The sequence below is a fragment of the Nothoprocta perdicaria genome, unplaced genomic scaffold (assembly GCF_003342845.1).
Source record: "Nothoprocta perdicaria isolate Ctin4 unplaced genomic scaffold, notPer1 scaffold_20, whole genome shotgun sequence".
Taxonomy (NCBI): Eukaryota; Metazoa; Chordata; class Aves; order Tinamiformes; family Tinamidae; genus Nothoprocta; species Nothoprocta perdicaria.
The window spans coordinates 40564-52612 of NW_020455205.1; the positions used below are offsets into that span (position 1 = coordinate 40564).

A 12049-nucleotide genomic window follows, 5' to 3' on the forward strand; every position below is an offset into this window, starting at 1 on the left:
GTGCTGTGTTCATAACAACTCAACATACTATCAAAGACTTTTAAAGCAAGTTTTCAATCTTCTGTTTAAAGTCCATGCTAACAGTTAAGATTAGATTATACATTCAAAATCTATTAGCCCAGAACTGAAGACTTAATTAACTTACCATCAGTCTCTTTCTACGCAGACTAAATACCCGAATCTTTATAGAAACTGTTCRGTTTATATTACCCCAAGAACTAATTTTGTTTACTTTCTTTAGCGATAATTGCAAATGCTTTTCCATACACAAGTTACAATTAACAAACTCGTTCAATAACTACTGCAACAAATACAGTCACTAAAAGCATTCTCTAAACATCTGTAGAGAGGCTATTCAGACAAGCCCCAAGTAGAGCACTATCTCAGCTCAACGAAAAAAATCACCCGGAACACTTGCTATTGTTAGCCACTGCATCATAAAAACAATCAAGTAATTAATTTCAAAATAAATTGSTGTTGTCCAAAAAAAGCAAAGGAACATTTATGAGCATAGAATCACTATCTTAGTTACTATAACTGGGAAGTTTAGAGCACGTAGTAATAAACACCATTAGCTACCTTTAATCCTGTAACACAGGAACAGCTTCTGATCATTTTAGTCCATGATAACAAGTAAAACATACTACAAAAAAATCCTTTTACATTTTAAGAATAACATTTATAAAATATTTACTTCAATTGAATTTCCTACCTAATATTCAGAATATAAGCAATAAAGTACTGAATTTTGCTTGTATTACCTCTAGTCTTCAACTCATCTTCTTCCACTTCTACATCTAGATCATCAAATACAGCTGCTAGTGGAATCTTCAGTACAGGATTACTAGGTATTTTAAAGTCCTTATCAAAAGAGAAAAGTAGATTTATCGGTACATATTTTCTTTCCTCTCAAACTTCAGTATAATTCCAACAAAAAAAGAAAAACTAAAAAATGTTATGAATGAGAACTGCATTTTGAAAGCTCATTTAWCAAAGTGAGATTAAAAGGATTCCACAGCTACATGAAGGAAATTTACTAAGATGAAAAAGCTTTTGTTTTCAGACTAGCAGTGACAAGATTGCACCATTTAAAGATGACAGTTGAAGAGAGTAAAAACAAAGTTATTATAATATTTTCCTTCCCTTTGATAACAATCAGCAAGCCAGCACTGCAACACAGCAGTCATCACTTAAGGATTAGTTAAAGTTAGTGCTTTTCATTTGCTACCAGATGTCTCACTAAATTCGAAGACAAATCTCCAGGAAGCAAAACTTACAGATAGGGAAACAGAGTATTGGGCAGGCAAACATTTATTGCCTGACAAATTCCTGTGAGCATAAAAATAGAAATTCTAAACAGAATACAAGACAAGATGTGCATGTTCCACTTTTTTTCTGGGAATTATACTTATTTCCTTAGTAGATTAAAAGAAAATAGCACAGGGCAGAAGGGAATTAAGCCTGGAGCCATTTTTATATTCWTTCAGAGTTCCTGCTAAACAGAAATTAAAGATACATATGTCACAGTACTATTCCAATTTRGAAGCTGACATTTTGAGGTAATTATCAAATTCTGTTCATATTGAATTTATATTGAACTTTTCCTCTCCACTTATTTTAAGCATCATATTGAAAAACTGCCAATCTGTTCCATAGCTCTACATCCAAAGCAAGACATATTAAGAAATGCTTCACTACTATTTGTGTCAGTTTTAACCGAGTCAACAGTCATTTTTATGCATTCACTTCATTTCATTTTATCTTTCATTAAAGATTCAATGATCTTTTGATATAAACATCATGCCAAACAAGTCTGACAAATTGTCAAAAATAAAGCGAACCATACTTGACTTGTGAGCCTTCACAAGCATTAGTAACAGAGAAGATTAAAAAAATACACTTGAAGATGCAGAAGGACAAGACAAACATCTTATTCACAGAATTGAATTAGTCTATTTTAGTAGTCTATTTATTAGTCCATTAGTCAATTTTAGGTCTAAATTTTACTTTACAGTATTCATGTATAATATTTGTACGTCAAGGAAAAGAATATGGTCAAAACATACTAAAGCATTTGCCACTGCATGGGAATTAGACTTGTAATGACTTTTATAGCTAAGAAGTTTAAGAGCTGACAGAACGGCAAACAGAGCTGAGCTATTGCAACCTTCAGCCTTAAAATTAACTCCGTGCTTTTTCTGTACTTTGCAACTTGTGGTCAGTTTAAAAAAAAAAAAAAAACATGGACAGTAAGATCAAAAAACATTCTTAGGAAGTATGCAGAGAATGCGTCTGCTCTGCAGAGAAGTGTTAAAAGTATAGAAAGCACAGACAAAAAAAAAAGAGTTAGCCTCTTACTCCACAAGAGACCTGTACAAGTTTTTACTTTACTGCAAAGTAAAAAATTTTTACTTTACTGCAAAGCTTCAGGTGCCTATATATTTTATTGGTTTAAAAATACCTGCACACTGTTTTCTTGTGCTTGGTGAGACAATCTTGCATTTGGTAGCAGAGAGTGAGATCCTAATTTTCTGTCCAGGAATACTTCCTTACTGCAGGCATAACACCAAACACGGAGCGTAGTAAGGTTGACAGTTAGACAGTGTTTTGTTTCCTAAAACAGAACAAAAGCCAAGAATGTGATACAGAAATATATATACAATGCTATATATAAAGCTAGAACAGAATTACTAAACAGCTGTGTCTCAACAATGAAATAAATGCATGTTAGAAGATAAAAAATATTACCAAATCATTACTGAAAATACAACATTTTTAGTACAGGACACTCAGACTAGCAACAAGCTGCAATCACAATGAATGTAAGCTATAGTCATAATCGAAATGCCTCTGAGTAATTTCAAAAATAAGAACAGTCTGCTGTCAAACGTGCTAAAATTTACAAGAAGCCCATTTTCTAGGAATATCTATGAATGGCAACAGTGACAGGTTCCTCAAAAGCAAGAATAGTGCTTAATTTTGCATGTTTGCTGTAGGAAAATCAAGTTACTGTCTTTTTACCAAAGAGGCAAGATGAGTAAGATTTTTAGTTYGGTTCTAGTTAGAACCATTTACATCAAGATAGGCACTCATTCTGGACTCGATTAGTTCTCTTGAGAGTTTCATACTGTGGAGCTTTATGAAAGTTTCATAGATTGAGAATATTTTTACTTTTATCTTTCTTTCATCTAACTCTTAGAATCTAACTCTTGCTTACTGCAAGATTCTGCACACAGTTGCTATTACCCTCCAAAGATTTGCAGCAATCTTTACTGCATCTTTTTCTTATATGAAGGCACCAGCTACGTTTGCAGGCAACAAGGAATCAGCTAGAACTTATCAAAGTGCTACTACTGCTGCAGATGCCCACCTTCTTCCTCCCCTCATTTAGTAAGACCTTGTTTAAGAATTCCATTTAGGCAAAGTCAGTGATTCTAAAGAGACACACAGAAACTGCCAMCCCTCTGCCTCCAGCAGATGAAGCAGGGACAGCCTGTTCACTTCACTTCGGCACACAGCACTAGCACCCGCGTGTGTGCAGAGCAAACTGCAAGAGCATGACCCAAACAGATGCACTGCAGCTGTCCAGCCATGCCAGAACTTGCCAGGTTAGGAACACAGTGCACACACTCCACTGCTCCTACTTAATGAGTTCCAGGATCAGCACTTTGCAGGAGAAGCCACTCTCAGCAGGGTCTACAATGTTTTCATCCATAGCCACTGAAACAGGGAGCACAGCAGAGAAACAAGCCACCTATTTCACTAAGCTACCTTTCCTCCTCTTCGCAATGAAGGAAGCCACTGCAAAGGTTCACTACAACCCTCCTTTATAGAATAGAAGTAGTCTGATCCATCAGGCAAATATGTTTCCGAAGAGTTGGACTATAGCTGAGGCACTTTTCAGTAGGAAGATTTTTGTTCAAATGCAAATCTTACATCTTAGAGATTACCACTATCTATTGTTTTTCTTTTTTTATTTCATCATGTTCTTTTAGGGAACAGAATAATCTCAGAATCACAGAAATAATTATAAAGCCACACAAGGATTATAAATTTAAACTCTCAAATCTAAACTCTCAAAGTTATATTAAGACATTAATTGCTACACAAAATTTTACTCAGCTAATGCTAGTACAGGTTACTGATTTCACTAGCTAAAGAAAGTTCTCTAATTTTACTCCACTCCTTCAAGCAAGTGTATTACTAGCARTTACACATACCTGGGAATGGGTAGTACTGTGATCTACGTGGGATTCACCACAGCCAACATATGAGCATCTGTTCTGTTGAGCAAGAAATGGAAGAAATTATACAGAATCACACTGATGTCAAACAATTTACAGAGCAGCAAAACTATGTCAATCCCTTTTAAATTCATTATTTCAAACTTGCAAGGTCCTACACAAACCAAGAGACACACACAGTAAGTGTTAAAATAAATCCCATCTAAAGCAAACTTTAGAATGCTGCAAGATTCAACTCAACTTTTTCCACTGGTGGGCAACATTAGGCATGTAACGCTCCTGGATTTGACCATTTTGATTTTTTCATTCAGATTAAGGTCAATCAATGTATTTCACTGTTTTTTAAACCAACTAATGTTTAGTATAGGTCTTGATAGAACAAAGTTGACCAGTGTCTAAACTGCTGAATTGCGACAGACCTGAAGCATTACGCATTTACATGAAAATGTCTGCATGCCAACATCCACAGTGCCCACTGACCAGAATATTACTTTATAATTCATTAATTTCTATCTTTTATATAAAGGTTTCAAACACTGTAGGCTTAAGTATTACTAAATTTCAGTCACAATTATGTAAAATTGTCAATTTTAATTATTTTAATAACAAATTTATTTGGCCAAGTTGAGCACAAAACCTTGCAGCTGCCAGTCTTACACATCTCCACAGCATCTTCATTAATTTTTCATTTGCACAAGACAATCACATAGAAGGATACAGAATGTTATTTGTGTAACTGAACACATTAATTTATACAAACTGCAGTTGTACACATACAGTAAATTAATTTTTCTGTATTAAGCTACTACAGACACTTGTTAAGTTACAAATATTTATCATGCTGGGATCTCACCATGTGGTGGTTGTTTTTCTACGCACAAAGATGAAGGCGAGATGCCAATTCATCCAAGAGGAGATATAACACAGCGTGACACTTGAAGTGCCTTACTGCAATTATAAAACTGCCCTACGGGAATATTGGTATGAAATTAAGTTTTTGATTAACAGTTCAAAACTACTAAGTGAAAAATAAGAAAAAAAAAAAGTTGGTGCAAAACCAGCTTTAAGCTTTATAGTTTTTAGCTACCTACTAGCTTCATGAATCCCTCAACTTCTTGCTATTTCCTGAAAAGGCTTTTTATATATATATACACATATATATACACATATATATATACACACATATACATATGTATACATATACATACATATACATATATATATACACACACACAAAACTTTAAGCTATTTATTATCAAAATAATACGGCTCAATTACTCCCCCTTCATTTTTTTAAGCATCTTTGATAGAAGAGATAGAAGAAAAAAAAAATCTAACCTCTTTACTGCTACAACCACCCACTTGAGAAAAGAGACTTAAGTTTTTGAAAATACTCATACACCTACAGGTTGGTCTCAGCCTAAACTTCCTCATGGCAGGACTTAGCTTAGAAAAGCACTGTCAAGAAACACAGGCATCCCCTACAGAGAAAATACCAAGCTCTGAAACTGTTGTATATCTGAAGAATTCAGATTTGTACACAAATCAGAAAAGTATGAAGAACATTTATTCATGTTTCAAAACAAAGTGTTTCTTTGTTTTACCTAATGACCAAGAGGTTGTAGCATACAATTTTACACTAAAAATCAATAAATAAAAAGGAACATTTACTGCTAGCAGATGATATTACCACCACTGTTAAGAGAAGTTCAGAAAAAACTTAATTTGGGAGTGATAAATTTAATGGTCTTCAAATATATTAAATAAAAGAGAGAAAAGAGACTTTAACTCAAGAAAGAATTTTAAAAATGCTAACTTCTTACCAAAAAAGGATAATTTTGGAATGGAATTAGGGAATTAGGGAATTAGGGAATGGAACATCTCTCGTATGAAGAGAGGCTGAGTGAGCTGGGCCTTTTTTCTCTGGAGAAGAGACGGCTCAGAGGGGATATGATTAATATGTATAAGTTCAGGAAGGGAGAACGCAGGGAGGAAGGGGACAAGCTGTTCTCACTGGTGGCCAGCGATAGGACGAGGGGTAATGGCCACAAGCTGAAGCATAAGAAGTTCCGTCTCCAGGTGAGGAGCAACTTCTTTACTGTTAGGGTGACAGAGCAGTGGAGCAGGCTGCCCAGGGGGGTTGTGGAGTCTCCTACTCTGGAGGTCTTCAAAACCCGCCTGGATGCCACCCTGTGCCACATGCTCTAGGTGTGCCTGCTTGAGCAGGAAGGTTGGACTAGATGATCTGTAGAGGTCCCTTCCAACCTTAAATATTCTGAAATATTCTGAAATTCTGAAATAATTTTAAAAACAAAGTTTTTACACTACAAAAAAAAGAATATCTGATATTAGGAGTCAAACTGATTTGGAAATGGTAAAACTGGGCAATAATTACTTTTTTGAAGTCTCTATCAGAACATTTTGTTACAGTTGCTTATTCAAAAGCATTACGTTACAGCTTACTAGAGAATACAATACAACTCACTAGAGAATACAATACAACTCACTAGAGAAGCACAGTCTTCTCTGAACAGACCAACTCACCTCTAAGCATGCCCAAAGGTTGGGTCCTCCAACTTTACAGTCCTGACAAGTGCCCTGTTAAGTTAAGCACATAAGCCAGCAATTACTTCATTTACTTTCACCAACTAAGTGTAACTTGAAGACAAAATGACAGAGGGGAAAAAAAAAAACTAAKCATCACAAGTTAAAGGAATGCGTTGATAACAGTCTTTTTTTTCCCCCCACTTAATATAATTTTTGTAAAATAGTGAAGATTTTTGATCTTTGCAGATTGACTAAAATAGGAACACACAGTTATTACAGGTGCAAAGTTACAAAGAAATCACTTCCATTTCTCTTCATGTTTAAATAGAGATGCAAAATCAGTTTGGGGGGGGATCTTGATGTCAATATGATACGAAATATATTTATTTCAGAAGAACTTTTTTTTTTGTTAAGATGAGAACTTCATATAAAAATGAAAAAACAAAGGAAATGCAACAATAGACAAAAAGTATGCAAACACTATAGCAAACCAAGATAACTTGGTTTCAAATTAACTGCATCTTAAGCATAGTAATACATGACAAAGTGCATAACTAAGTGACCRGCATTTATGATAAGAAGGAAGCTGCTATAACTCACATGAGATTTCTGAATTAATTCCTCTTTTGTTATTTCACCAACTGATTCCAAGTGTGGGCAATCGCTGCTGACTGACGACATCTCAGAAGCTCTGCTTTCCCTATATCCTGTATCTGGAGTTCTGGAGACAAGGAAATCACTTTTTAACAGAATTAAAAGCAAGAAAAAACATGATTTCTTACAGTAGGCAGCATTATCAGATATCTCAAAGGAAACATATACATAACCTGCCTTCATGTAACTGAATATAAATAACTATTAGGAGACTCTACTAGCCTAAATTCAACACAAGCTGTCTTCTAAAATGCACTCCCATTTCTTCTATCTTTTAGGACATACACCAATATGATCTTGTGATAAAGAACCTTTGGATGAATTATTTAGCTTTCTGGCTAAATACACCTAAAAGACAAAACAAAACTACCCAGAACTGATCCTGGCTTTGATTGTTTACGGTGGAAATGAGATATTATGTAACACTTAACCTGTGTTAACTATGAAAGTTAAAATGCAAGATTATGACTTGTCAAAGGAGACTTTTTTACTTTATTTACRGAGACACATTCAGACAACTTCAGGTATATTACATATCAAAGGCAAACTGAAACTTGCAACTCACACGTAGTGCAGAAAATTCAAGAAGCTTTCTCTTGGTTGGCTTCTCTCCGTCCTTTCAAGGTGTGAAGGAAACCTAGAAAGTTGTTAGAAATAAAATATGCTAAAGGCATTCACATTGGGAATATTACGATAGCTGCACATACAGCTGTGATTCTACAGCAGCAGAAAACTGAACATAGTAACAATCTATTTATGGAAAATACTCTATTTGAATTGTGCCATTAAGAACCACCCAAGAGTTTTCTTCCAATTTTCCCACCTAAACAGTCACTGTTGATGCTACAATCCTTCCAAAGCCCAAGTGTTAAGTTTTCTTGGTCCAATTACCACACATCCAATCTAGCTCTCCTTTATTAACACATGCAACTAAATTTCCAAACTCATTCAATGATGCACATGCCCCATTCCTTCTCCCACTCGATCAGTCTGCAGCTTTCAGCACTTATCAGAATCTCTTTCCAGTTCTCCTCCTATTTGCTTTGGCAGATTTAGGTCTCTGTTTCTTCAGCTACACCATCAATCACATCTTGAAAATAAGCACACCAGGCTAAGTATTAATCTTACACCCATACAGTATTAAACTAATGAGTATTCTATTGTCTAGAGAAAAAAATATTCTATTACATCAAGGGCCATTTCAGTTTAAATTTGCTGACAGTGTAAACCATGTTAGCCATGTTTTTCTACTAATCTTCAATATTTTTAATCGCTGGTGCAATCAAATTACCTTCAGAGCAAAGTTCTGAAGAGACAGACAAACCACTCTAACAATTTAATATGACAAAGTCAAAAGTTCCTATTTAGAACAGGAACAGAAACAAGAATACAGGTTTTGTCTCGAATGTGCTGCAAGGTCTATGAAAGCTTGTCCATTAAACAYGGACAAGCAAGTTTCAAGCAAAGCCCTAAGTATCTTAAAATCTCAGTGTGAACTAATACCTTTTTAAGACCAGAGCTTTAGGARGAAGGGTATAATAGTTCAGTAGGGCCTAAAGGCTTAATTAATTTTATGCACTAAGATTTCTCATTACATTACTGTAAGCAATATAAAAAGCAAGGAACGAAGCAGTCTTCATACTATCAGATTTCTTGTTAAAGGGCTACTTTTCACATTCAGAACTGTGCAAATACAACCTGCAGTCCCCAATCACCCCAAATCAGAGGTTCTGTTCGTTCCAGATTGCTTCCTGGTGCTGCCTGAAACATGGCTCTCCTAATCATTGTCGGAAAGACTGGAGCACGTTCATGTCCCTAGGGGCATGGTCCCCAGTCCTGCCCATATGGAGGGTACCCATTTTACAACCTCAGCACATAAAGAAACTATCACTATACTGGTGCAGGTAAACGGCCTTTCTTTCAGAGGGCCTTTCTGCTGGGAAAAAACACAYGTTCCCTCCCAGTCAGTAGCACTCATCTTGGTGCTTAAGGTACCTAACTGCAGTAAAACAATATGGAAAAATTTACATTAAGCTTCATTGCACTGCAAGATGGGATTCTAAACCACTAATCGTCTTCCATGGCTTGAAGAACTTGCAATCCAAGAGTGGCTTTTCCCTCACTCCTGCCCTTGCTCCCTTTCAGCACCTCCTGTTGATTCCAGCCCAGGATTGCTCACCCTCCTTCACCCCTACATTTGCCATCAATGTCCAAGGGATCACATGGTTAGCAATAAGGGATCTGTTTCTGCTACATTTCACAGATCCTTCAGGAATATTCCACACACTAACATGAGCCTTCAAAATCACAAGCTGAAAAACCTGGCCCTATGTCATGTCATATAAAAAACAACCTTTGCTTCACCCAGAGGTTAAAAGTGAAATAAAACTTGCCTGGGGAGTGAACTCAAGTTTTCACACTCCCTGCTCATAACCACATCCACATGCTAAGCTCTTTCTCAAATACTTCCCACATATTTGGAAAAGGACCTGAAGCACGTTCCCATCTTCCTTCATGGTTTCCACCAAAAGGTTTGTTTCAGCCCACTGGTCTCAATGCATCACACACTGTCACAACACAACATCATCCAAACAACTGAATCCTATAATATTCAGAACTGCTTAATGCTTTTTTCTTTTTTCCTGCCTATTACGACGTACACTGAGGCACACACTATAAAACTGAGCCTGTAATACTTACCTCATACTCTTCTTAAAAAATATTTTCCATTCATTTAGTGAAATCAAGTCTACTCATGGCAGCTGGTGAAACGTGAACTGTGCTTTAAAGCATCAAGGCAAGCAACCTATTTATTATTTATCAAAATTCCACAGCATCAGAGACTCACACAGTGCCTACCAGGGAGGCTCTATCATATCAAAAACCCTGTAAACAAGTCTTAAGAAATCACACAGTTAAAGAGGTCTTAAAACCAGGAGAGCAGGAAGAGTTGCCCTCTGCAAAGCAGGTTGCAAGTGAAAGGTTTTCATTCTCTGTTATGTTCTAGTGCATCACTACTAAAAAATCACATTTATTTTTCAACAAGACAGAGACACAGAAATGCATTTTCACAACTGAATCTATAATAAAAAAAAARCTCTGGTAGTTTCAGTAATTTGTTGCCACACAGAGAGTCTTCACACTTAAAAGACACCAGCATCCAACCCAAACGATACCTGGTCCACCAGAGCTAAAGATGCGGACATTTTTCCTTACATACTAAAAAACTGTATTGGTCTTAAAAAAAGATTCTTTGCTAACTTATCACAGATATTGATTCATTTCATGACAACAACATACATGAATAATTTTTATTATTTCCGAACTCAAAAAAGTTCTTTTTAAGACTTCCACACACTAACCTTCTTTATATCCTCTTAACCAGCAGGTATTTTTGATGTTGATTTCCCATCTCTCTCCCCCATCTCCCCCCCCCCCCCCCCTTTTTTTTTAAAGGCATCAAGTCTAAATATCTATATTAGCTTCCCTGGAAAGAAAAATCTAGAAGAAAAATGACTTTCCACATTTAAAATAAAAACTCTTATTTTCCTAGTAAGTGACAAACACCTGCCTGATGAAGTGATGGAGAAAATAAACCAAACAGCCTGTTTTGGGGCACAACAAAGCATTCACCCAAGCAAGAGGCAACTACAAGGTTTTGCTACATTTGCTTTCCTTTCCCTAAGGAAGTGTCCCTTCCCCAAGGCAAGGGGAAAGGACACTACCTCGACGGGTTCGCGCTCCCGCGGGCTCCGGGCGCGCGGGACAACACGGAGGCAGCGCAGCCGCCAGGGCCGGCCCAGGCCCGCTCGCCGCTCCGCTTCCCGCACAACGTTAATCCGCAGCGGCGCTGCCCGCCGCGCCTCTAAGCGGATTCCCCGCCTCGGGCCCTGCCGGGGCCCGCAGTGATTTTCCACTCGGTATCACCGCGGATTGGGTTTTTTTTTTTTTTTTTTTTTTTGATTAGTTGTTTTAAACCCGGCCCATTTCGCCCCTTGAGCACAGTGATTCAGACAATGAATCATGCCGTAAAACGGGAACGATTTCACGGGGAAAAAAAAAATAAAAAAAAAAAAGAGAGAAACAAACAAACAAGCAGGAGTGACCTCAGCCGCATCCCGCTCCTTTCCAGCCACCTCCTCCCCGCTCGGGCCTCCGGGGACAGCCGAGACGGCCCCGGCAGCCCCGGCCCGCGGCTCCGGCCCGGCCGCGCCCACCCGCCCAACGGCCGCGCTGGGCTCGGAGGCCGGGCAGAGACGCCGCCTGCCCCGCCGCCGGCCTCCCCCACTCACCGGAGCCGTGAAGGTCGCGCTGGGCCGCGGCGAGCCCCGCTCTACCGGAGGCGGCTGCGCTGCTGAGCGGAGGGACCGAGCGCCGGCGCCGCCGCAGGGAGAGAAGCGGCGGCCGAGCCGCGGCCGCGGCGCTGCTAACGGCGCCTGCGACAACCCCGCGCGCAGGACGCGCCCCGCACAAAAATGGCCGCGCGGAGCGTCTCCGCCGCTCACGTGAGCGCTGCCCGGCACAAAGATGGTGGCACCAGGCTCTCGCTCTACCTTACTCATCCAGTCGTGAGAGGAGCTGCCTGCCCTGCGCAAAGATGGCGG

General features: G+C 38.4%; 1 protein-coding gene across 5 annotated transcripts in view; it reads right to left on the minus strand.

Moving 5' to 3' along the window:
- USP33 (ubiquitin specific peptidase 33) overlaps positions 1–11799 on the minus strand; it is a 32465-nt gene extending 20666 nt beyond the window's left edge. For 2 of the 5 annotated variants that reach the window (XM_026037897.1, XM_026037899.1), the window contains exons 1-7: positions 11738–11799; positions 8011–8082; positions 7392–7512; positions 6789–6842; positions 4221–4283; positions 2462–2614; positions 762–861 (exon numbers count right to left, since the gene is read on the minus strand). In XM_026037897.1, the coding sequence (XP_025893682.1) occupies positions 762–861; positions 2462–2614; positions 4221–4283; positions 6789–6842; positions 7392–7472 (451 nt within the window). In that variant the 5' untranslated portion in view covers positions 7473–7512; positions 8011–8082; positions 11738–11799. Of the gene's footprint in view, positions 1–761; positions 862–2461; positions 2615–4220; positions 4284–5097; positions 5154–6788; positions 6843–7391; positions 7513–8010; positions 8083–11737 lie in introns of those variants that run through there. The other 3 variants (XM_026037898.1, XM_026037902.1, XM_026037901.1) reach the window with 3 other exon arrangements.
- Positions 11800–12049: the final 250 nt, after the last annotated feature.